Below are 27,812 nucleotides of genomic sequence, written 5' to 3'. Positions count from 1 at the left end.
GAAACACAGATTTTGAAGTGTAGAAAAATTACAATTAAAAGTCTAATTTCTAAACACTGTTATAACAACCGAACAGTTCTGATAAAACCCCTATTTAAAAATCACCAAATTCAGTTACTGAATCTTTTTATTAGAATCATTAGCTGTCATATTCTGATGTGTTACTTTATTAAAAAAAGGCTTTTTTCTATTTCACTCTTGCCACATGAATTATAGAGCCTATGTGGTTTTTGCACTAAGCACCGCAAAATGTGAAATACTAGGATAAATAACTTTAATATTAAAGTACTAGCTATCTACAGAAGTTGAGATAGCATTACGGATTTTCAAAAGCTTATCTATGCTCTATTTTTATTCCTGTATCCTTCCTAAACAGTCTGCCATGTTAAAAATGCTGACCAGTATATTTATTTGTCCTTCCAAACCTACTTACATTCTACTATTCCAACAAACCTAAGTTACTATAAATTCTGTATTATCTGGTATCAAGGATAAAACAAGTTCTTTTATTTAAATTCTAAGCAAGGCTTTGATGAGAAACAGAGAACATTTTTGATTTGCTTATCTCTCCAACCTTTTAAATAATGAATTAACTAAATTAGCAAGAAGGAGCATATTTAAAAGAGCTAGTACAGGCAAAGGTTGATAAGCTGTAATGAGTTTTGCTTTACATTGTAATATCTCTGTATCTGTGTATATTAAATGCATTTAATAAATATGTGCAAAAAGCACGATTTTTATCTTATTTCAGTAGCTCACCAGTAGTAAAGACAAGTTTACATTTTCATTCAATGAGGGCTACAGCTTAAAATATGGCTGGTATCTACACATGCTGCATATCTGCATCTTTAACAGCACTGTACTGTAATTTGTGACCACAAGGAAAATTATCTTAAATGGGAATACTAATTACTTGCACTGCATGTCTTTATACACTACCATTTTGTAAAATGGTAGCTTTGCTAATAAATTCATAATCATCGCTGCTTTTCATATTGATCATTTGAATGTGACACATTTGTAAAAATACGATACTTTGCTGAAAGTTTAGTGCTCTTAAAATCAAACCATGACTAATGCTAGCAACAGACTTCTCTTCAAATTATTTTAGATTTCATGTTCCCGTTGCAAATAAATGCTGGCCTGTGCCTTTAGAATTTAATCAATTATTTCCATCGTTGCTTAGATATGGCAGTTCTCATAGTCCAACGGAAATTTTGTTAGGGTTCATTTTCTCTGTGGAGATTCATCCATAACATGCCGAGGCATACTAACCCGCAATGTGACTTTTACTCATATTGACACAGGTTTTCCATTTGAGCACGGCCAATATTAAACATTATGTAAGCGTTAGGCTTGCAGGAAAAGGAAAAATGCTCAATAACAAATCCATGCCTCTGTGACCTTACATTTTTCTAGTTATTTTAAAACATTATTCTAGGAGACACTACAAGAAAATATGAGTATCAGAAGATCATAAGAAGTATTTAGGAACGATCATTAAAATAAACAACTGTGACAAAGTGTTTAAAAATTGATGCTGCAAATTGGGAAAGATTCTTCTTAGGAAAGCTGAAGGATTTCTGGGAAAAAATAAGTTTTTATTTCAATTTTTTTTTACTGATTTTATAAATGCAATTCTAAATATGGGCCTAATCTAACCAGACTATAAGTAATTGTATGACAACAAACCAAAGTCAATTTGAGATCTCTTATACATTGTTAATTGGTGACAGAATATTTTTGTCTCTGTTTCTTGACCTCTGCCATTTATTCTATTTATACCCTTCTTTTCTTCCTCTTCTAGAGCACTTGCTAGGAAATGCATTGAAGAAATGACCTTCAACGTGACAGGTACTGAATAGCACAGGAAAACTAATGAAAAACAACAGCCTTAAGTTGTTTGTGCAAAACAAACCAAATAACTAGTCCAGCTAGTGACAGACATTTGAGTATCAGCCTTTGATCAGTGTATCTGGTTTGACGTTAGCTCAATTGTTCAATGAATACTGAAAGGTCATAAACACATTCCTGTTAAACAGAAGTGCTGACAGGAACTTGACCCACCTAAAAGCTTGTCCAGAGCTTTCAGTTTGCCCCTAGATCTCAGGTAACAGGAGAGCTATGGGGGTTACTGTGATATTCCAAAGGAATAGTCTAAGGTACTGACAGGCAGAAATACCGTTTTGCTTCTGAATTTCAAGGCTAGTGTTGCTGCTAACTTCTTCAATAAAGTAAGAAAAAGCAGTAGAACAACTACTATTCCATAAAAAAAAGCTATCTGGTACCTTAACATAATAGCTGATTCAAATTTAGATCTTATGCATACAACCATTATCACATCAATACACTTCAAATACTATCAAGTGCCATTTTTGCCAACCTCAAGGCTGAAAAGTAGAGAAAGTTAAAGAAACTGGCTGTTCTGAAAATACTTCAACCCAGGTATCCTCAGAAACACCCAGACATTCACAAAATTATTTGATGTCAAGTTTTCTCTTTTGAAGTTTCACTCATCCCTACTTTAAATTTATAGAGCATTTCAGTACAATAAATCACATTACAAATTAATGCACTGCCTCTATGATATCCAATACAAAGAGGTGAGTTTTTGAAAGTGCCAAACCTAGGTACTTGTGCCCTGCTCAAAGTACGGTTAGCATAAAAACCACCAGCTAGACAACGAACAGACCAGGATCAAGGAAGAAAAAATGACTAACAAATTTTATTCAATCTAGTCTGGTATTAATATGTATACTTGAAGACACTTTATTCGATCTAATCCAATATTACTATAGACTAGAATAAGAGGGTCTCAAAATCACCCACATAAGCTGTAAAAGAAAGTTACGACATTCTCTTAAGATGATACAAGGATCAGCTCTAGTGATGGACATAAAATGTCTGCCAGACCCTCTGGATCGGATGAAGGAAATTGGTCTAACAGAGCACCTAGGAGCACATGAAGAACAAATTATGAGAATGGGAGAAGGCGGGGGGGAACACGACCTGACAACATGAAGACGTTAACAACATTAAGACCAACACCAAGAAGCAAAAACTACAAAAGCCAGAAACCCAAATTTATTGTGACAAAACGAGACTTTATCAACTGCAATTAACCATAAACTTCTTCATTAATATTAGATTCTTATGATATTAAGTTTATCCCATTGTCTCTGAAACTAAAAGCATGCCGACCGGCTGGTCACATGGTGACTCTGCATTTCAGTACCTCACAGCAATCCAGAATAGTTGTTTGCTCTCACTGAAAGGATCCGCTTGCTTGTTTCTTTCTAAAGGACCGAGAAAATTTGCTTTTCTGGCGTAGCAGGCTGGCACCAGGTAAGCACTGCTTAAACGTCGCTGACCATCACGGGAACCCCTCCGCGATCTGCTGCTAATGGCGCCGCTCGCCAGCCTGCGCAGAACCTTCCAGAGGGACAGGCGGGGAATACCTGCCCAGCGGCAGCCAATCGCCAGGCGCCGCGGGAACTTGAGCCAATCCCGCTCCGCGCGCCTATGACTGACAGGAGCTGCGGTCGCTGAGGGGGAGAGCCGGCAGCGACTCGGTGGGAGGGGGTTGGAGCGCTTCGGGGCGCTAATGGCGACGAGGGAGGAGACCGGTCCTCGTGGCTGGGAGCGCTGCCCTCACCCGCCCCACCTCCTGCCGCGCCGTAGCGCCTTCCTCCGCCCCCCAGCACCGCGGGGGGGGTTGTGTGGCGACCTGTTACCGTCACCCACCCGGCTTTTCTCCGAGGCTGCCCCACCTTCCCCGCCGCGGGCAGGGAGGTGTCACTCGCTAACATGAAATAGGAATCTGTGACTAAAGGTGCTTTCACATCCCAGCGCAGTTAGTTCTCGCACTGTCGGTGTGGTCTTAAACAGCATCGTTTGGCTCAAAGTCTGTGGGTGGTGAGTGCTGCTGTCATAGAATCATAGAATCATAGAATGTTTAGGGTTGGAAGGGACCACTAGTGGTCATCTAGTCCAACCCCCCTGCAGTGAGCAGGGACACCATTAAGTAGATCAGGTTGCTCAGAGCCCCATCCAACCTGGCCTTGAATGTTCCCAGGGATGGGGCCTCCACTACCTCTCTGGGCAACCTGTTCCAGTGTTTCACCACCCTCATTGTAAAAAATTTCTTCCTTACCTCTAGCCTGAACCTACCCTGTTCTAGTTTAAAACCATTTCCCCTTGTCCTAACACAGCTGGCCCTACTAAAAAGACATTCCCCATCTTTCCTATAGGCCCCCTTTAGGTACTGGAAGGCTGCAATCAGGTCTCCCCGTAGCCTTCTCTTCTCCAGGCTGAACAAGCCCAACTCCCTCAGCCTGTCCTCATAGGAGAGGTGCTCCAGCCCTCGGATCATTTTTGTAGCCCTCCTCTGGACCCGTTCCAACAGTTCCATGTCCTTCTTGTGCTGAGGGCTCCAGAGCTGGACGCAGTACTCCAGGTGCGGCCTCACCAGAGCAGAGTAGAGGGGCAGAATCACCTCCCTCGACCTGCTGTCATTAGCAGTTCCGGCTGCTGTCTGGTGGCGGCCCTCAGCTGATGGGCAGTAGGTGCGTACAGGGTATATTTTCAAATAAGATAGGTGGTGCTGGTGTTAGGCTATGAGCATGCAAACGGAGCTGCAGAGTTTGGAACATAAACCAATAGGAAATCATATAGCTGGACTAGCAGAGGGGTAAACAAGGCGTGCATTGGAAGTCAGGTATTTGAAAGAATGAGAACATGGATCCACATTGACCTGGGGCTGAATTTGCAGCTCCTGGCGCTTGACTGCTGGCTTTCAGAGCTGTGTCATCATTCTTTGCTTTTTTATAATTAGATCAACATGCACAGCATTTTAAAATCTGGTGGGAACTCCCCCGTGTAGTCAGCTCATACAGCTAGATAGTTACTAACATCCAGGTAGCACTATGCATGCCATTATGAGAAAGTCCAGCATCTCTGCTGCTGAGAGTTTTGGCATTCCAAGCCCAGTGCTGTAGCTCCTGGAAGGCCAGCGGGTGCCTGGAGCTGGACAGGTTGGGTTCTCCAAAAGGGGAATTCCAGTGTCCCCAGATTCTGAGTCAATAAATGCAGTGCAGTTTTCTAGAATTTGCCCCAGGACAAAAAATAACACGGTGCAGATGTTTGTGTTTGAGGCATGTCCTCTGTATTGGAAACTAAACCTCGGTGTTTTTTTCACTGCTTCTTCACTCACAGTCTTGCATTACCAAAACTAAGAGTACATGGCTGGCTGATAATGCCCACCTGAAGTCGGTTCATACACTCAGGAACTCGGAAGAGTCTGTTTAGCAGTCACCTAGTGATAGCTGCATTCACAGGTAAAAAATGCATAGCAATTTCTGATTGCAAGAGAATTTCCGTAACTAATACTTATGGTCTCAGAGTGGCTTGTTACAGGAATCAATACTTTCTGGGAAAGGCACAAATTGTGTCCAACAGTCTAATTCACTTGTTACGTAACACAATTTATAAATAAGTCACCAAAAGTCAAAGACAAGTACTCTTTTGCAAACCAAATTATTTAATTGAAAAATCAATGAGAGTTTACTTTTGAGGTTTCTTCTGAAAATCATATGTCAATTAAAATATGAATAAAGAGACTGTAGAACAGGTCACAAAAGTTAATACTGAGATACATTTTAATTAGTTAAGGGTTGTCACCATTTTAAAGATACAGTTTACTAGAAGGGAGAGAAAAGGGAACTGGAAAATTGGAGGCAGACTAGATAAGCTGAGCAATAGCATCATGACCAACCCCCACCATTTTTAGAAACTTTTTCCAGTCTCAGGTTTTTCCTCTTTTTTTGAATGTGTTTATCTTACTTTGTTTTGAAAATCAGAACATGATTTTAACAGCAGCAGCTCCAAACTTTAATAACCTGTTTCTCTTTTTCCTGAAAAATGCAAGTTAATTCTAGATTTATTAGCATATTAAGGACTATTAAGAAGGGATTTCCATTATGAAACATTTATACAGATAGGAGAAAAGGGAATAAGAGTATTCTTACAATAAAATCCTAACTTAATACTTCACATTCAAATGTTAAGGACTGTCTTCCCCTCTTTGTTTTCCTAACACAGTTAAAATGAATTTTAATAGTATTTAGGATGAAGCAATAAAACCATCAATAATTTGTGCTGTAATTAGACTACACTGTGCACTTAGGGAAGTTATGCTTTAAGAAATTATGACTTTGGATTTTATGGTTCTATCTATATTTGGTATGGTAGAGGTTAACAACTCTTTACGTGTTAGCTCATATTTCATAGGAGAGAAGGAAAGGTCTTTTCTCTCTGATAGCACCAGATTTAAAGACTTTCATTCTAATCTTGTAAGGCTGTAAAAATATTTAATCTTAGCTATAACTTTTTCTGTCTCATTTCCACTCCCCGGGAGAGCTCGAGCTTATTAAGTGCAATCTTTTGTAATTTGCATGTTGTGGGCCTTCCTGGAGTTTGCCTCTTATTACTCTTAATGAAGTTCTATTTCTGAATATTGAGGGTGCTTGCCTACAGGACTTCAGGAGGCTCCACACCTTTTAATGGTATTGCAAGCACTGTACCTGCTACCCATATTTATTAAATCTATTACAATTTATGATCTTGGTGCATAGTTAGGGCTTTTCTTCATTCTTGGGATTTCAGCAGCATATTGATGAGACAGGCAATCTCAGCAACAAGCCACAAAAATATTATTTGTGTCTGAAATTTCTCTACAAATGCAATAACTTACATTTCTTCTTTTCCTATTATTGTAGTTGCAGTTGTGTCATCAGTAGGCCACTGACTCTCTCTTTTTCTTTATTCTCCCTCCCTGTCTCTCCACCAGTAAAGATGCGTCCTTTTCTTCTACTCATGGAATCCTACCTAGGCCCTGGCAGGAGCTGGATGAAGGTGTGTATTTGTGCAGCCATTGCAGCTTATGGGACAATAGCAAAGGTTAATATAAGCCAACAGAAAAAAAAAAACGCTGAAGTGCAAAACTGTTAAGAATGTGAGGAGACAGTGGTGGCCCCTGGAGGGATGTACTGAGCTTTAAATGGGTGAAAGGAGTAGCAAAATAGGATAGGAAAGTCAGATAGGGAACTGAAGATTCAGAGCAACGAGAGCATGAGAGGACATCACCTCTGACTAAGCAATCTTTATTAGCATTTGTAGATCTGTAGTGAATCTAATTCTGATCTTCTGTTAATGAGTCAAATTGTGAATTGAGAGATGTTATGGAGCAACGGGTTTTCTGCAGGTTAGAAGAAAAAGGCTGCAAGAGCACTGTGAGTAGTCTGGATTTAGGAGATCACCATAGTGTATTTCCCACCAGCCATCTCAGGCACATAAATTTAGGGCCGTGGTTTGTCAAGTTACACATTCAAGATCCCTACTCTCCCCTTTTCACCTACAGTATCATCTTTTTTTATTCCTGAGGTACAGCAATGCTATGTGAAATAGTTTTAAGACACTAATGTCTGAAAAATATAAGCATGTATGCATGTACAACTCCATTTCGTTAAACAAAGAGAAAACAGAAAATTGGGTCTCTCAATGCAGTCTCAAATAGAAATTATCCAAATAATATATTACCATTAAATATTATTCTCACAAATTACTTGTTTTTCAGGAATTCCCCCAAATTTTCTGCTTCATCATTTCCAAAGCATAGCAACCAATGTCAGGGTCCTCCTTCTAGAAAACTTAGGTATGCATTTCTTGCTGAAACTCATTCCACCCATTTGTACCTATATAGTTTTAAAATATTTTTTAAACCAGAAGAAGAATGGGGGAGAGAGGGCATTTTTGCATGTACAGCATAGTTTTTCTTGCAATATTTTATTAAGGATATTGAGATACAACAGAGCACTTACCTGTCATCTAAAAAAATCAGATTGCAAATTCTTTTTACTTCATGTATCTCGCTAAATTATATATTTGGATATTTCACTTTTCTCATATGCCCAGAGGAAAGTAAAACTAAGTTCATGAAACAGCATATGATTTAATTTAACTTTTGATATTAAATTGATATTATACTGGGTGTGGCTGATTTTTTTTTCTTCCTCTTCACTTCAACAGAAAACTTCAGTATTTTTTTTTAAAAAGTGTACAAGCATGTCTTTAAAGGCCCAAAGCCCTTAGCCCTCTGGTTATAAAGTAAAAACTGAGTAAGTTGAATCCCATACTGGACTATTCCATTACTGAGACAGAAGCTTAATATCATAAGGACAAATAATTTTATACTGCTGATCCAAACTTGAGGCTGATCTCTCTGAAAAGGGATGCATCAAAGTCAATTTACTCCAGCATGGAAAGAGTATAATTTACTTTCCTATTTCCTAACAACTCACATGCCAGCATAGGCCTAAAGAAGGTAGGGACAGGCTGTTGTAGTCATAAGGTCAATGAGTTACTGTGGCAAACTTTTTTTACTAAGAGCTAACAGTAAGGGATAGGGGGGTGGAAATTCAAGACTGAAACTTAGTGGTAAAAAATTGAACCAGCTTCTTTGAATCAGATGCCTTAAAAAGTGAGTGGATAGTTGCAGAACTGTTTAAAATAAAAAAGTAAGTTCGTTCTTTTTTTCCAATTAAATGATTGTTTCTGAAAAGTCTATAAAAAGCTAGAAAATATCACTGCTTAAAAATGCTGAACATTGAAAGTTATTTTAAAGACAAAAATGGTTTCAGGAATTACTCCTGCTCTTATTTTCATTTGCATAATGTGTGTGTAATCCTCTGAAAGACAATACAGCAGAAGAAAACAAAGCAGAGCTCTGTAACATTCTGTATATTGAGAAATCACGAGATAGTGAAGTGCACCAGAGCATTTTGCGGTATTTCATTAAACATGCATACTGTGAACAAGAATAAAGAATATTTTTTTATGGATATGTATGGAAGAAGCCAGCATAAGTACCATTCTGGATTGCTTGACACTGTTGTACTCAATAATAGATGAAGAAGGAGGTCTCAATTTTATAAGGCAAACAGGATGGTGTTTATTGAGAGTACAAACCCTTAATTCATAATTCTCTTCATTTAAAAATGAAGATGAGAAACAGACCAGGTTCTTCATCTAAAATTTAAAAAAAACTAAGTTTTTTAAATTTATTTTTTTTTCAGAATGACCATTCTGTTAGTAACCAATTACAGAATAATAAAAAGTAACTGTACAGATTCACATACATGCGCAGAATCTTTTTAGGAGACAATGACTTTGTGCTCATGTTTATTTTTTTCCAGAAATACATCAAGCTTCCTTCTGTGTACTCTTTTCCTCATGAAAAGCACAGACACACGTAGGAGAAGGAAGAAGGAAGCTCATTTGCCATCTAAATGCCTAAAAAGCCAAAGAGGAGGGACTTGCATTCACATGAATAAATTGTGACATTATACAGGACAGTACAGAACTGAATCCTAAAGATTCTGTAAGTAAAGGTAAAGTAGTGTTATGCATTAGGGGTATGTGACCAAACCAAGAATCGAGTACAGAAGTAGGGTCAAGAAGTGTGAAAACTGACAGGGGCAGGATGAAAGAGGAGGTGGCTGTCGTTATTCCAAGCAAGAACAGTGTGAAATAACAAAAAAAAAGAGCAAACTGGACTAATTGCTTCATCTTCTTCTCTTTCTTCCCTCAACACATGATTCAGTCAGAGAAAACTTGGGTTTCTAGTAGTAATATGGTAAATAAAATTTGGTAATCCAAGAACAGTGCAGACAAGGGTGGAGGAGATGCAGCTGCTTGATTTCTCTCACAGGAACAGGGTTCAGATTTTTGGGGGAAGGGAGAAGCTCATATTCTGCCTGCAAAATTCACCTCTGCACACGTGTGTTTTTAATGCTACGGATAAGGCAATCACATAATGACTTAGGATGATAAGACTTTCTTTGCCCTTTTAATGCAGTGGTCCTAGAAGGAGAGAGTACCTCTAAGCATTCAAATGTAATAATTACTGGTTACTATATTAAAAAATTCTTGTAGTTTCAATCTCGCTGATAATTACAGTTAATTTTTTTAACATCTTCCTAAAAGAAGCTTCCTCTTTTTTTCCCATCCTTCTGTCAGCTTTGAAATCTGAAACAAGAGCAATGCATTGGGACAAAGATGTATTTTTTCCACATCATTGCCCAACCAGTGACTCTGAACTAGTCTGAGGTAATAGCTATGTCCATGCTGGTGGGTTAAACAGTGCCAGGATACGGACAGTGTCCCAGCACTGAAACTTGATAATTTCTGCCATTAAATCATTTGAATGATCTGGTCCCTGGAATGCTTCCTGTCTGGGACAAATAGCGCACTTTCAGACACTTTGAAGGCACAGTTCAGGACTGACCTTGGCCAGGGGACATTCCCAAAATACAATTTCTCAGTTATCACCATGTAAGTATTGCTGTGACTTATAATTCTGGGGAATTATATTTTCACAGAAATTAGGTCTGCAGCACGTTTTTCTCTCACCTACCTACAAATTAGAGACACAAAATATATAACAAAGATACTATGATATACCCTTGCTAAATAAAACTTGACTATGTTTGATATGTGTTCTGGTTATCCACCAGTTTAGAAACAGAAGGAAATTTTGGGTTTGAAAATCCAGTATATCATAAGGAAGAGAAAAAAATCATACATCTGACAGTAACAGCAAAATAAGCCAGGCGATTCAAAAAAATAAGAGAAAATTTAGACAGCTGTTAAAAGGAGGAGATATATTCAGTATCACAGAGGAGGAAAGCCTAAAACTTTGTAGAAGTCTGGGTTTTCTTAGATTAGCACACATGAGATTCAGTACGCCTGAACTGGATCAAAACTAGTATTATATCAAACAACTCTCATATATTAATTACCCAGTTTTAAAATACATTTCTGATTCTTTTTTTCCTGATACGCATGTATTCCTTTTTTTTTCTAAACCCACATTACTTTTCTGCATCTGCCACTTGTATCATGCAGAGCAGCTGGGAATAGAGACTCCAGAAATTCCTCCTGAACTTGTCTTGATTCATTCTTCGTAATGCTGAAAGCTTTGGTTACTCTTATTATTTGTCCCCAGTCTTTTCTGCCAGAGGCATGTTTTTTATTGCTAAAAGATCACACTAACAAGCTTGTTTTTTCACACAGTTCTTTTCCTTTCCCTCAGTCAGCTACAAGTCGGTATTCCATAGAACAAACTCACAAGAATTATTTAGCTCCCTTAATGAAATGCATACAGATTGTCCTGGTTTTGGCTGGGATAGAGTTAATTTTCTTCATAGTCCTGTGTTTTGGATTTAGTACCAGAAGAATGTTGATAACACACTGATGTTTTCAGTTGCTGCCAAGTAGCGCTGAGACTACTCAAGGACTTTTTGAGCTTCTCCTGCTTGGCCAGGTGCATAACAAGCTGGGAGGGAGCACAGCTAGCACAGCTAACCCAAACTGACCAAAGAGTTATTCCATACCATAGAACGTCACGATTGGGGCGGGGGGGGAGGGTATTAGTCGGTCGGTGGCTCAGGGAGTGATTGCAGCTCGGCACAGGCTGGGCATTGGTCAGCGGGTGGCGAGCAATTGCGTTGTGCATTGTTCATTTTGTGTATTCTCATTATTACTATTATTATTATTTTCTCTTATTAAACTGTCTCTATCTCAGCCCACAGATCTAACCTTTTTTTTCTTCCCGATTCTCTCCCCCATCCCACTGAGGGAGGGGGGAGTGAGCGAGCAGCTGCGTGGTGCTTAGTTGCCAGCTGGGTTAGACCACGACAAGATACTAATAAAATACTGTGGATTTTTTAATGTACAAAAATGTAATGGAGAAAACCTGGCAGTCTGGAAGGTAGGAATTGTAAATCATTTGGGAATACAGGCAGAACCAACAGAAGTAATACAAAGCTGGGAACTTGGAAGCTACAGGTATATAGAAATGAAGGTGGAGGAGAAAGTGGAACTGAGTTTATACAGTCACACATACTGTGAGAAGGTGTATTTAGCCTACTGTTCATAATTACTCATATCAATTAAACTGACATATTTAAAGCATGTTAAAAACAGCATCTCAATTATCGTTCACTCCTCAAGCACGAAACAACCATTAAAACATGACTAAAAAGTGTATGTCCACAGCCAGGGAAGACTGGGAATGTTGCCTAGGTAAGTCACTTTAGTTCTGAGAAAGTGAAAATGCCAGACTCTTTGATGTGCCTTTTGTGTCTTTGCCCTGTGTGCACACTTGCACAATGTACATTATTGTTCTCTATAGCAGACACTTTCCAGGCTTGGACTTCTTTATTGCTCATTTAGTGACAGTCATCCCAGATGGATAGATAACCAGCAAGTGGCAACAGAGTAAACCAAAAAGTGTACTGTGTTTTGCTATACACAGTATAGCAAAATACGCAGTAACAAAACCACACACACACACACACACACACAAGATAATATTTGAAACTGTCAATTTCGTACACTATATATGTATTTTAGGACTGAGCTACTTTTAAGATTAAGTTTAGCATTTCTCAGCTGGTTTTTAAAAGTGCTACTTATATTCGATTAGTATCTTCAAACATGAAAATCAGAAACCATCTTCTAATATGAATCTTAAATGAGAAATTGCTAATGGTTTTGCAGACCCTAAAATTGATCTACAAAGACTGTAAAGTGCAGATACTTGTTTCAAAGGGCATTTCAGACATAACATAGCAAGAACATGAGACAAGGGAAGTATATAGTATTGGTAGGTATCAGGAGTTACTCATTTTAGGAATGTCTCATACAGTTGTGCTGTAATTAAGGTAGAGTAGTACATGTACTCATAAACTACAAGAAACCAGACCAGTTGAAAACTTTTGCAATCCTCTGTCAACAGTCTTTTCTTTTTTTTCTTCATTATATCTCAATGACTGCATTTGAGTGAAACTGGAATAACAAGGTTTTGAACACTACTCAGCACCTGATGCGTTGAGAAGCAGATATATTAAGAAACAAAATATCTTTGTCCTTAGTACTCAGAATCAAGGAACTGGAAACACCTCGTTACTAGGCCTCTATTTCATACCACTAACTGAACTACATCGAGACAGTTGTGACATGGAGATATAAGTCAAGCTGTCACACAGGGAAGCTACCTAGAGCATTTAGTCATTCACCTTTAAAGGAAAATGCAATTTCTTTGATACCTGCCAGTGCAGTGCTAACAACTAGCTGGTTCCGTCATGGTTCAATTCATAGTGTACCTCTGCCAATAGCCAGATTGCCAGCAAGTACTGTGTCAGGCTAAATTCTTGCTCTGATACATTTTAGGGCTTGGGACAATAAGCAGAATTTTTTTGAAGCGTGAATGCTGAGTTTCATTTATGTTTCACACATGTGAGATAGTTACGGACCAGTAAGAGTTAAATTATTCCAATCACTTGGCACATTTTGTCTGGCTCTGTTAAATGGACCACTGGTTTTTTTGTGGGCACAAAACCAGACAAACATATGGAGAACATTTATAGGCAATCAGTACACTTACACATAATTTGAGTATCTCAGCTGACTAATGAGGGACAGACTTAAAGCCAGAGATTGCCAAGCTGTTGTCCATACCGAGATCAGAAACTGCTGTTTCAGACTTGTCCTTTATGAATCTATTGGCCCAAGTAGCTTAAAAACAACCATGCATTCATCTGTTTCTTAGGGTCTATAAGGTTCAGACTCATTAGTGTTTTAATTTAGATCAGGTCTATGCTTTTGACATTAATTTCTCAATTGTCCTCACTTAACTGTGCTTTGCCTCACATCACGCAGAGGTCTCAGTGCACACAAAATAGATTACTTTTGAAAGAAACTGAACCAGAAGATGTGCACACCTAATGTTCTCCAACCAGTAATGAGTTGTGAAGAAAATAATCTATGGATAATAATCTGGACTTTTTTTCCTTTTTTTTTTTTTTGCATAAAGAAGGCAAAAGATTTGCTTGGCAAATATACATCAAGTATCTGCCACTACACAAAAAGCTCACCCTAGAATTAGAATATTTTTGGCTTATGGAGCTTTGAAGTCAATAACAATTTTTCTGTCAGCTACAGTGGGAGCAGAGCAAGGCCAGGGCTGAATGGTTTTCAGAAACGACTGCAAATATATGTAACATCTGCTCACATTTAAGAGTTAAAAACATCTACTATATGGATGGCAGAAAATTATTTCTGTACCAAAACCCATCCATTTAATTATTTGGATCCATTACACTTATTTTATTTAAAAATGTATGATAAAACTAAAATGCAGAAGTTGCAAAATCAAAACTTAGAAAGTGACAGATCTTTTTTTTTTTTTTTTTAATGATTCATTATATTTAGCTCCTCTCCACCTAAATAACCATGAAAGAGTCTTTACCTACATGGATTAAATAATTTTCCATCACTTCATTCAGTGCATAAAAGAGCTTGGGGAAATTGGTCTGTTCTAGAGGTGCAGGAAAGGGAAATTTGTTTGTTTCTGTTCACTTGTACTTGGAATAAGGAAGGAAACCAGAAAAGAAGAGTTAGTTTTATGGTTTCAGTTGAATGTTGCCCTAAGGAAATTAAAATAAATCATACTTTAGCTGAAGTAGGTTTAGCCTAGCAAGTATCTTTTTACAGGTAGAAACTAATTCTTCCTTTCCTTGCTTCCTGAATTTTCGGCTTAAGGTGTGATTTTCAGAAGTGCTGAATGCTCAACACCTGCAGCTGAGCTGTGTTTTAAATTAAAAAGCAAATATTTGCAAGATACTTAGCTTCTTTGATGACAAATGGCACAAAAATACATCATGAGAAGATGAGCAATGCTGTTCTCAGAATAGGGTGTAGATGACACTTAAAAATTCCTACCCAGAATCATCTGGCTTGGCTTTAAGAGACAATGACTTACTGCAATAAAAATTGGGGTATGAAATTGCAGTCTGAGAGCTCCTTTTCAGTAATTGGCCTGATGCTCAGACTTATCCCACAGTAACTGGATTGTAACTGGTTCATCATCCTTTTACTGAAAAATAAATTTAATCTTAATTCTTGTGTGCTGTATGGTAAAAACATGTATGTGGGCAGTCTTAAAAGAGTGATTGATTACCTGTAAATTTCACTATTTAACTGATTTCAGAGTAATTTCCTTGTGGACCCATACTCTTCCATGACCTTCTGGTCTATAAATCTACTAAATACAGACAATTTACTGTATCCACTTCTCTGCAGCTAAATCTTCTTTTGTAGAATCCTTTTCCTTATGAGTTAACGAAGTCTCTGTAGTCCCATTTCTGTAATACCCTTGCCAGACTTTTAATGCTTTTGAAGGTACAAGCACTTCATATCCCACCTCAAAGAAATGTTAGTCTCCATATCATGTAAGGATCGAATTTAGGGTTATGCTTTCCGCAAACAGGCCACAGTTCTCCAGCCTGTTCCTTATGTTGTGAAGTTCTTTACTTCATTCTCCACTGCCGCTGATTTTCTCTGTCCAGCCTCCTCGCTGCTGGCAGAATATGCAGCACACCATCTGGGACCACCTTCCCATATCTTTATCACATTGATTTGCCATCTGTTCATATGTCTCATTGGAAAGCCCATCTTTAACTTCCTCTTAATCTCTACTTTGTAACAGTTTTATTCAGTTCGGTAGAGTATTTCAAATTTGGTTTATGAAAAAGACAATAGAAGGCTTTCACTCGTATGGTATTTACTGACATCGTTAGTTACAGCTAAGAATTTTCATATATGTCTGCAATTTCTTTCAAAAAATCAAATTAAAGCATTTAAAAATAACAATAAATAAAACAAATACATGGAAAATTGATGCTTGTTTTCTGACTTCAATTTTCAATTAGATGAGTAAGGCATAAGACATCACAATCACTTCATCCAAGCAATGTATAATTCCATGGATCAATATTAAGGACATTATCCTAAGTCAGTAAATCAATAGTTAACTTTGTGCATTCCAATGTCTTTGACTCAACTGGACTTACCAGAGCATAAAGAACTACACCTCATAATGACTACGTTTTCAGTCTGTGTACTGCTATCTCCACTTGCTCTGCAGTACAAGGCAGAGGAGGGAGTTATTTCACTAGATCTTCTTCAAAAAACTTTTATTGAAGGACTATGAGGACAGTGTTCATTTTTTTAACTAAATATAGGTGGAAGATGAAATGTATCAGGGATGGCAAGTCAAATCTTCAGGGCAGCACCAGTGAGCTGTATTAGCAGTAGTACTGCAGAAGTACTGCTGCGGTTGTTAGTTTCTTAAGTGCACTCCAGCTGCTGTATAGCTCTTTTCTGGGATGCGTAATTGGTAATCTGAAACTGATTTGTCAAACAGCACATTCACAATTTCAGCACATCAATTCTTCCAGTGAAGTCAATGCATAAGTTTAAGTCACGTACAATTCAACTTGATTTTATGTGACCTGGGAACTGTTAAGAGCTCATTGCTTGTTATATACTGTATGCCATTCATGGTATGTGGTCTGACCTTTAGTTAAACCAAGGTACTCTTTCAGACCAATTTCAGTGGCAGAGCTTGTTTGCTTTATTGAGACCTTAGAGAATTTCCCCTCCACAGAAATCTGGAAATTTTTCATTGATGTGGGCCTATCTAGTCTTTATTCTCATTTCAAGTGTCAGACCACCTGCTGTCATCAGCTAGGAGGAGGAGCCTCCTGACGCTCAGTTATGTCATCATACCTTGAGTGTCTCTGATTGTTCTAAAATAAATCATAAGTTTTGGAGATGTTTCTTTTTCTTCCCCCTATTTAGGAGAAAGTACAGGAGATTCTGTTTTAAATGGAAATTAAGGGTGGATGACAAGTTTAGGAAATGACCTTAGGCTAGTCCAAAGACCTGACTAATTTCTTTTTGGGTAACATAAACTGTTAACAGTTAACTACTACTTTGTACCTTAGTTCTCAGTGCCAAAGTTCTCTCCAATTAATCCTCCTTTCACAATTCATGTAACGAGCTAACCTATTTGTGGGTTATGCTCTTGAAATATGATCCGTGGAATAGACCTCCTGTCAACTCTGAATATTTTTTTTGTAAAAAAAAAATTAATAGTAGTCTATTGTTTGCATAAACCTTCCCTACAACCCAAAATGTAAGTTCCTAAAAGACCTGAATTAATAAATTTCACCCTGTTATGAGTAATTTTTTTCTGACACTTTAAAAACAGAAACCAAACAAGTAATCATTGCTTCTTTAGGTTCAAATTGACATTATATCTGTTATTGTATCGGAGGGCTCATTTCCATAACATTACATTTTATTGAAAGGGAAATAATTGTGGTTTACATCAAGTAGTGATACAGAGAGTATGGGATTGCAATAAAAGCAGTATTATACAACTATAACTTTACCTACAGTTTATATTTTTTAATTTACTATGTGGTAAGTACACAGAAATAATAGCTTCCAGAAACAAAGCTCTGAAGAAACATCTATTACAATTTGCTGCATGGATATCTATATACACTAAAGTGACAGGATTTGTATTATATTTTGACCTACAGAACAGTAGAAGCAAAACTGAAGTCAGAGCTACAGTGAAGCTACTATTAATTTTTTTTTAACTCAAATACCCCAAAATAATGTTTTAAGTTATATAGACTATATGCTCCATCTGATCTTCCAAAAGTGATTAGGGACATCATCTCAACTTTATACAATACTTTGAATTAATTATTTTAACTTATTTTAGAAGAATTTGCAAATTACTCTGGGTAAACCCTGCCTTACCATAAGTACAGCCTGAGGCTAATATTCCAATTTTTCACTCACTGTTTACTAACTTTTTTGGTAAAACATTTTACTGTTTCTGTCTTCCAGTTTTATTCTATTTTTAGTCATTACTTACACAGTGAATGCAGAAAGCTTCACCCCTTTTCCTCAATTACTGAGGATTGCACCTCTTCTGCAGTGACAACACTGCAGTCTTTCAACCATTCTCATACTTCTCTCATTCTATTATTTTGATCTATCAATTTGACTGAACAATTGAATTATATCGACATGCATGCAATTCTGAGATTTCACACTGGTTTGCATAGGACTGGACAATTTTTTTTTTACTACAGTGAAAATAAAATCACTTACTTAGACAGACCTTAATCAGGAATGTTTCGTAATTAACAACAAAAAAGATAATTGATTTATGAAAGGCAACTAGTGTCAGACAATCCTTCTGAGCATGGCTCTCCTTTTTCAGTATCTTAAGTTTTTTGTAGTCAGGCTACAAAACAAGATGACAATTCTGGTTGAGCTGACAAATGATTGAGAATATATAAGACAGACATCTGTGCTAATGGCAGTAGAAGTGTTACCAGCTTTTAATATTTGCTGGCCTAGGCAACCTAATGAAGGAAGTATCTACTCTAATTGGTTCCTCTTACTCATGTCTCAGATTAGTTGCAATAGGTATAATTACTTCTTCCATGACACTTTTATAGAAGAGCACTTTATAGTTTGTCACATATTGTTTAAGATAGATGGAGGCTGATATGTTGGTAAGATGACTTTTCCATTTTTTAAAAATCATCTGTTAATTCTGTATGTCTGGTTGTTGCTACTTAACACTCTATTTCCTTAACATTGCATGTGAATAATGTAATTCCCAGCCATCTCACTATATGAAAAATTTGGGAACTGAATAAAAAATAGATGCTTCAAATTTTATCTGAGCAACTCAGACATAATGTTTGTTGAGTCCTCAGTTATAATCATTTGCCCTTACATTGTGAAATACAGTCTCGGAGCACTCCACTGTTAGAACCGAGAGTATACAATTGCTTTGTTCCTGCTTCTCCCTGTAGTTAGTTAAGCAAAATGCTTTGTGTTTTTATCCTTATTGCTGGTGCTCACTATGTGTCTTTCATTAGCATTGGGAATACTTTTTGGGTAGGAATTTTATGGTATTGAGAATATTTATTGTAGAGAAACCTTAAAATTCTGAATATGCCACCCAGAAAGAAAGACTCCTTTATGGTGCAGTAGTGTATGTTAGAGTCATTTAGAAGCTTTGGTTGTATCAGAATGAAGGGGACCACATCCCTGGTGGGACTGGCTAATATAAATGCCTTGCATAAATAATCTATAGACAGATTTGACAAACCAGACCTTTTAAAACATCAGGAGCTGCATCACAAAGACAGCTTTTGTGTTTTCCTGCTGTCAAGTTAAACCAACTTCCTTTTGTAGAATTCTGTTCTGTAGTAGTCTGGCTGTTAATGGAGTTAATTTTCTTCATAGCAGCCCATATGGTGCTATGTTTTGGATTTGTGACCAAAACAGTGTTGATAAGACACCAACAATTTAGCCATTGCTGAATAGCATCAAGGCCTTTACTTTTTCCCACTCTGCCCCCTCAGTGAATAGGCTGGGGGTGCACAAGAAGAGGGGAGGGGACACAACCAGAACAGCTGACCCAAACTGACAAAAGAGATATTCCATGCTATGTAACATCTTGCTCAGTAATAAGAACAGAGGGGAGGTGGGTCTTGATAAGGTGGCCACTGCTTGAAAACTGGCTGGGCATCAGTGTACACATGGAAGGTGGTGAGCGATTGCCTTTGCATCACTTGATTTGTTTTCTTCTTTCTTTCTTCTTTCCTTTGCTTATTAAACTATCTCAACCCACAAGTTTTCTCACTTTTGCTCTTTCTATTCACTCCCTCATTCCCTGGAGAGGATAGAATGAGTGGCTGTGCGGTGCTTAGCTGACAGCTGGGGTCAACCCATCAGACGAGTGTAATTTTTTGCCTATTTTTGCTGATGCATTGTTAAGATAACATGGTTATCTAGTTTTAAGGCTCTATATTGCACCGCATTACCAACACCAAAGAGGGAGAATACATATTGCAAGTGCCATTCTGTCAATGCTAATTGTCTCACTTGGACCTAAAAAAATGCAACAAAGGTATTTGAGCTGTTGGACTGCAGAATGGAAGTTTTGTTAGCATAGGGGTAGCCAGTTAATTATTCCTGAGCCACCAGAGGGTCTAATATGACAGACAGTGGCTTGTGCTGGTATATAGCAGCTCTTGGGTGACTGGAATTCCCTGGCACAGTAGAAAATCAAAGCCTCCTTCAGCTAACGTAGTTGTGTCATTCAGCTGTGTTCTTCACCTATCCCGATCTCATCCCACAGACCGATTGCTTAATGCCACCTACTGCCTGGAGAGCCAAAGTAAAGGCTGAGAAGCACATGTTGCAATTAGAGTGTATATTGGAATTCTTTCTCACATTAAGATCTTTGGTCCTTGACTTGTATAATAAGGCTACTGTAATATATCTCTGGAAGAAAATTGTGTTTGGTGGAGAAATTCTGAAACTCAGATCTTCATCTGTTTTTAAGTCTTCCTTGATTATGCCTCAGTTGCTCCCGATCGAGACCCTTTAAATGTTAAAAATTCATTCTCTAGGGGATTTTTATCTCGGTATCTGTTCTTTTACAGCTGCTCTGGCTGAAGAAGAAGAGGGAATGGGTCGTCTTCTTTTTTATGAAAATATGTTAATTTGTTAATCCTCTTTGCATCCATCATTGAGGAATCTTGGTGTATAAAACAGCACCATCTGATGTGGAAGAAATTCAGTACTCTTTGATACTGAATATAATAAGAAGCACATTGTATGTGGTATAATATCATATCATAGCATACAAACTGAATAATGCAATCACTTAGTGAGTGAGTCTTTTTTGTCCCATTCTGGATTCAACTTAAAAGATAATCCACATGAAAGTTATTTCAGAAACTTATATCAGAAATTTTAGTTTAAGGAAATACATTATAAAGAACAGAAAAGGAGAAAATATAAATATTGAATAGCAATGCATTATTATTGCTATAACAAAATGAAACTACTAGCAATTGCCTATTTCTTGTTTTTAAATTATGCTGATACTAACTTTTCAATTTAGCAGAGCCTATTCGCTATTCATTTTTCTTTTTTTTTTGAGCACAAAATTGCATTACTATCAAAAGTGCCAAATAACAGTCTTCTAATGAAAAAATATACTGAAGATTTTTTTATCTGTGCATTAACTAACATCAAAATGAACACTTAGTATGAACACTTACTTACTATAATGTTGACAACATAGGTGAACTATGTTGAGAAAGCCATTGAGGTCTGAAAAAGTTCAAAACCAAGGACTAAAATGCCACTTGGCCATTAAGTTTCTACAGTATTTATTTTCTGTAGTTAGTAAGTGAATCCACGTAGGTTAGATTTTTTTTTTAATGTCAGGCTTTTTCCAAAACGGTGAGTCTGCATGGATCTCACTGATTTGCTGTGTTACAGTCCGTTTAAAACAAAATGGCATAGGTCTGTGGCAGAGAAGATGAGAAATGTATAGGTATTGCAGGACAAAAATAAACACAAATGAATCAAAAAAACAAAAGCCTGAAAGGCGTATGAAGACAAATCTAAAACAGTGTTAAAAATCGCAGTGAGCTACCATTCTTTGTCAGGTTTAGTTTTGCCCAAAACAGAAAGTCCCCCTGAATCGATATTACAACTCACAAAATGAAGCTTAGCAGACATTCTTGATGGAACAATATGTTTATTTTATAAAGAACCCATAATTTTGTCTGTTTCTGATATTTTTGGGGGAAGGATGTTGTTTAAACATTTGCATATATAGCTCCATTTTATCAGTCTCAGTTAAAGCATCAGCTGCAGTTAGGAATAATAGTACCTGGAATGTCTACATATACAACACAATTTCATGGAGGATAGGGCAGTACATGCCTTGTGAGCATAACATTTTACTGGAATGCTCTCTAACCTGATTTTAAGATGGCAGTTTGTGTCCAGTATGACAGCTTGAAATACTAATTGAAGTCTACTAGTAAAAAAACATGCATCTGCAATAGCATCCAAAGACAAGAACAGAAGTGCCACAACCTCCATGGTCTCCATATCAAGCATTTAATTTTGTCCAAAGCATTTACTAGTTCTTGAAGCATATTTACAAGAACGTTTATACAAGTGTTCTAACTGTGAAAAGAAGAAACCACTCTGGAAATCAAAGTAGAGGATTTGAGAAAATTCTCTTGAAGCATGTAACTTCTGTTCAAGTTTAGGAAATAGAGGTAGCTGTGCGTTAACACCAGGATTTGTCAGAAAGAAGTGCAATTACTTTATGTATGTACTAAAAAAAAAGGGGGGGGGCAAAATAAAAATTAAAAAAAACCATTAAAACAACACCCCAGAAACCCACACACCCCTCACAAACTTCTGGGCTTCTGGGGTGGGATTCAGCTGGAAATGCAGACACCATAACATGGGTGTCTGCTTCAGCACTAATGCAGCCTAGCTTTAACATTTTTATTAGTTTAATATTCTCACAGAAACTGGAAGGAGGAAAAAATACCACCAACCTTGCTTCCATTTTTTTTTTAACCTCTCCCAATTTCTCTGACAGTCTGAATGTTTCCTAAGAACAATATTCATACTGTATAGTCTTAGTGTCCCTACTGAATACATTGAAAACAAATTTATTGCTGACAGATTTCTGGAGGGAGTGACACAGAACATGGGCCACCTCTGGTGCCAAAGTTTACACAATGTCTTTCTGTTCCTTTCCTCACATGAAGGAATCAGTTGATAGAATGCTTTTATTTGTAGTGGAGGCCCCATCCCTGGAAGCATTCAAGGCCAGGTTGGATGGGGCTCTGAGCAACCTGATCTAGTTGGCGGTGTCCCTGCTGACTGCAGGGGGGTTGGACTCGATGACCTCTAGTGGTCCCCTCCAGCCCAAAACATTCTATGATTCTATGATTCTATTTGTGAGAAGAAAGAAGTTATTTTTAACCCTTTTCATGTTTCAGGAACTAATATAGCTGAAGAACTTTGAAAATAAATGCTAAAGTACTTAAAGTAAAGTAAAGCAATTTTGGGGGGTAAGGTGCTTTTTAAGCCACTTTGAAGCCAATGTCGTCGGTGTAAATGAGTATTCCTGTCACTTATAATGAGGCCATAAACACACCTAGTTGAAAATATTCCACTCCTTTTGAATTCCCCAAATAACCATGTTGACTCAATAACTGCTTTTAAATGATAAAAACATCCCTCTTTCTCACTGCCTATATCATTACAAATAAACAAAAGAACAGTGACTGGAAAGCACAATTATAAAACTCTTGACAGGTATACGGATTAAGTGGAGGTTTAGAACTCACAATAGTATTGCTTTAGATTTCAGGAGGAAAACAATCATTTTAACTAAAAAAATATTCTCTACTAACCAGATGTAGATCAACACACGTAGAATTGTGTTCACAAGCATTGATTATGCAGTCATCAATGTCCTGGTCACATTTCAGTCCTGCATATCCTGGGTTGCACAAACAATAGAAGCCATCGACAACTGTAACAGAGATAGTATTTTAGTACTGAGAGCTTTAGAATACTGAGAGTTTTAGAATAACAACTGAATGCAGTAAAATTCAGTAAGTTACAGTTATGACTACTAGCTGGACAAGATTAGGACTGGCTTTACCTAAAAGGTGTGGACATATTAAACATTAAAATAAATTAAATGCAATATCTCAAAACACCCTTTTAATATGAAAGCAGATTAATGTACTGAATTTTACTTAAACAATATTTTGACATAAGTATTATAAATCAATGACCCATTACTAGGTTCTGAAAAAGTGATTGCATCCTATAAGCTAATGAGTAATTTTCCATCACAAAATGTACACAAAGTACATAAGATTTTATCTTTGGTATTGTGCCTAAATGAGATGGGGCAGTTAAACATTGTTTGGTTTGTTGGGGTTTTTTTTGGTAAGGAATGCCTCATATTATACCACTATATTAAAGAAAAACTTGCTTGAGTTGAATTTGACATCTCAACCTATGATGTATTTCCATGTTTCATTTTAATCTTAACAAGCTAATAATAAGAATCCTCTCCCTTTTTCATCATTAATGATCCAAATGGAGAGGAATCTTTAGAGTGCTGCGTCCATTTAAGGAGCTTGTGACAGCAGTAATTGCCCTTCTTGCAGGCTTGCATTTATTCTAACCTCAAAGAGGTCCCTGGATTCTTCATTATCGCTGAGACTTACCATGGAATTTATTCTGCCATTGTGTCTGTACACATAGCTGCTATTGTATTCGTTAAATGCTTTAAGTCCTTCAGAGCAGGAGCATTATTCATCTGCTAAGAGCTTCCTAGCTTCCTCAGCATTCCAGCTTTCTGCAGCCAGTGCACATAGTGCAGAGGAACTGAGATGTCCACATGATGCAACTCAAGTCCAGAGGCACCACAAATACAAAGATCCCCAAAAGATCTGGCACTTTGTGAGCATGAAGAACTTTACTGCAGCTCATCTGTATTCCAGTTCAGAAATGTCTCTGAACCGATGTGGAGTACATAGAAGACACCTGTAAACTTGTTAGGAAATAGTCTTTACTGGATACAGTATGAAGCCACTTACTTTATTCCCATATATGGAAAGATAGAATTCTTAAAGCGTATTTGGGGCCAGTTCTTTAAGATCTCATCTGAAACCAGTAAGTTGATTAGATCTTCTGCAAATTTTTGTAAAAATTTTTAATTTCAGGGAAATTCTCAAGTTATCATTCTCATTTTAAAAGGTGTGTGGGGAAACAGGAGAGAGATGTAGCAGAAGACAAACATGGTTGCTCAGTGCTTACAGTGTGGGACCTATGAGGGAAAGTTGAGTCAGCTGGGCTTGCTTTGTATTAATCCCTTCAGAGGAGGGTTGATAGAGGGCTGTATAACAATAACTTCAAGGGCAGTTGCACAAATGACAGAACTGAATTCCTCTTATACGATATAATAAAAGACAACGGCCAAAAGTTACAGCTTAGGAGTAGGATGGGATTTGGGGGGTGGGGGGTGGGACACACTACAACAGCAGTGTATCAGTGGAATAGGCTGCCTCAAAGAGTTTGTGGAATTCTGTCCATCCTTAGAGGCTTTCAAAACTCAGCTAGAAAAAGCCCTGACTGACCTGTTCTAGCACTGTTGATAGTCCAGCTTCATGCAGCTTTGACTACATGACCTCCAGATGTCATTCTGCTTTCCAGCCAGCATTATAAGATTCTCTGAAAATTACCACTTTTACTTCTTTTTACCAAGTGTAGAAAGTGTCTGATAGGTGGTAACACCCCCGTAAAACTTTCCAGTAAGTACTCCATATGTAGTGGGTGCTACTAAATTTAGCCTTACAATCCAGACGAAACATAGCACAGTAATTCATCATCATATTGCTTCTAAAACCTTTAAGTATATCTATCAGTGAAAGTGTAAGATACGTAGTTATGTGATAGAAGGGGCTTAATAGTAAACAGACACTCCATTTTGCATCAGTTTGATATTTAATGCAGTTTTTGGAGTCATTAGAATGATGACATTTACTGCCTAACTGCTCCATGAGCTCCTTTTCAGTACCTGAATATTCCCTCGTCGAATGCACAATGTAAGATGTGTTTGGCTAATTTAGGTATCAAAGCAGACAGCACAAATCTCATTGAAATTTCTCATTAGCTGCAGTTCTGACCCCCTGAACACACAAATCCCAGTGCCAGGAGCTGAGGCATTTTGGCAAAAATAATCCTCCTGGTACTGGCTGTGGAGCTTCAGACAAGCTAAATTTCAGTAAATTATCCACTGTTCTCCCCAGAGCAGCTCAGTAGCTACAGACGCTTCAACAGAAAGACTACTCTACATTAAAGTGAGTAACCAGACTGAACTCACTGTCATAGCAGTATCCGTGGAGGCAAGGGTTAGAACTGCACTCATTGACATTGATCTCACAACGTGGACCTGCAAAGCCCTTCACACACTGGCACTGGAATCCAAGGGGAAAAACATCCAAATTCATTTCTTCTATACACACAGCTCCATTCTCACAGGGATTGCTGGCCTCACAAGGCCTAAACTCACAGTTCAAACCTGGAAAGGAAAATGGCAAAGCTGTCAGTGTTTAACTAATGAACATATCCCTGCAGCTGCTGCCTATTATGAGCTGTATTTTCTTTATGTCCCTGGTTAAAGTTGAGTTGGAGGGTCTCAGAGGTACATATATGTATCTCATCATGTAGAAATGTTTATTTTATTTGTAGAATTACAAACAAAAAAAGACAATTTTATCTGGTTTGTGTATATAGTGACTTTGCATTTTAAAATCGTAATATCTCAATATATTTTATAGTTTTTATTTTTAACCTTGTCCTCTACAATGGCTCAGAAAGTGTACTTAAAAATAATTAATGAATTTCTTTTTCAAGCTTCCTGTTATTTCTTCCTGATATCCTGCTGTCACATCTATCGTATAAGCTGTTTATACATTAACCCGTAATCCAGAATATGAATGAAATGCAAGTAAACTTGTATAATTGTTCTACTCGCAATTTGTGACTACACACAAATTATTTTACTGAAATTATGTATGTATTTAATAATGAGTGACTGCCTCCATCGTTTATAAAAATTCTGTACAATAGAAAATCTCACACAGTCTCTTTCTACTCTTTCCTAACACACACTCTAGTGTATAACAGATGATGTACGTTTATCTGGGCTAATCAAACAACTGTGTGATGGTGATCTTGGATTGCAGATGCCCTGATCTAAATTTTTAATTTGCAATAAATAGATCAAAAAATATTAAAAGGCCCTTTAAAGTGAGTCTTAGTTTGTCAGAACATAAGCAAGACTGATTCATGTTTTCCAGTAGTGAAACTTGAAATGATGAGGGCAGAGAGAACAGAGATCAAATGGGTTTGGGTTTGTAAAGCTGCCTCTCTATTCCCTCGGTGTTGCTGAAGGCAAGTCTGTTCTTTCAGGCTTAGTTTCAGACAGAGCTTGGTGGGTTTGGGGGCTGCAACAAACTGTGCACAAGCCCCTCTGAGCCCATCTGCCTTTCTGTGACTGCTGAGGCTGGGCTGTGGCTATGCTATGCTTTCTGGCAGAGCTGCCCAGGGTTTGCTGTACTCCAGGCCCCCTACCCACTTTCCCAGTGCCCTTGCCACAGCTCTGGTTGCCCATCCATCTTTCCTGAAGCAGCTTCTCCCTGCCCCAACAACCTTCCTCTTCTTTAGGCAGGCTGTAACCTTTACCCAGTGATGGGCAATGTGACGCTATAAAATAAAGCACCTGGGTAGTCATGTGGAAAATCAAATCCATACAGTTACGTTGTGGTGGGTTGACCTTGGCTGGCTGCCAGATGCCCAACCAGCCACTCTCTCACTGTCCCTCAACAAGGCAGGTGGACAAAATAAGGTTGAAAACCTTGTGGGTCAAAGATAGGGACATCGCTTACCAATTACTGTCACAGGCAAAACAGACTCAGCTTGAGGAAAATTGATTGAATTCATTGCCAATTAAAAGTAGAATGGGATGGTGAGAAACAAACACAAAACTAAAAACATCTTCCTCCATCTCCCTCTTCTTCCCATGTGCATCTTTATTCCTTCACTCCAGACTCTTCTACCTTCTTCCCGCCCCTGAGCAGCACAGGGAGATGGGGAATGGGGGTCAGCCCATAACAGTTCTCCTCTGCCCCTCCTTCCCCCTGCTCCAGTGCGGACCTCCCACAGGCCACAGGTCCTGCCAAGAGCGTGCTCCACCATGGTCTTCTCCAGAGGCTGCAGGGGAATTTCTGCTCTGGTGCCTGGAGCACCTCCTCCCCCTTCTCCCTCCCTCACCTCAGGGCCGGCAGGGCTGTTTCTCACTCTGTTTTCCTCACTCATCACTGCCTGTGCAGCATTTTGCCCTTTCTTAAATTTGTTTTCCCCAAAGCACCACCACTGTGGCTGCAGGCGCAGCCCGG

At 38.1% G+C, this 27,812-nt stretch overlaps 1 protein-coding gene across 1 annotated transcript in view; it reads right to left on the bottom strand.

Moving 5' to 3' along the window:
- The window catches only part of EYS (eyes shut homolog), a 904,272-nt gene that overhangs the window by 580,566 nt on the left and 295,894 nt on the right, over window positions 1-27,812 (bottom strand). Inside the window, exons 18-19 of the mRNA XM_035895612.1 lie at window positions 25,736-25,933; window positions 23,247-23,368 (exon numbers count right to left, since the gene is read on the bottom strand). Coding sequence (XP_035751505.1) covers window positions 23,247-23,368; window positions 25,736-25,933 — 320 coding nt within the window. The remainder of the gene's footprint in view (window positions 1-23,246; window positions 23,369-25,735; window positions 25,934-27,812) is intronic.

Source organism: Egretta garzetta, unplaced genomic scaffold (genome assembly GCF_000687185.1).
Source record: "Egretta garzetta isolate BGI_Z169 unplaced genomic scaffold, ASM68718v1 scaffold55, whole genome shotgun sequence".
NCBI lineage: Eukaryota > Metazoa > Chordata > Aves > Pelecaniformes > Ardeidae > Egretta > Egretta garzetta.
Note: the sequence above shows the minus strand (reverse complement) of the source record. Positions and strands in the feature narration are given on the sequence as shown.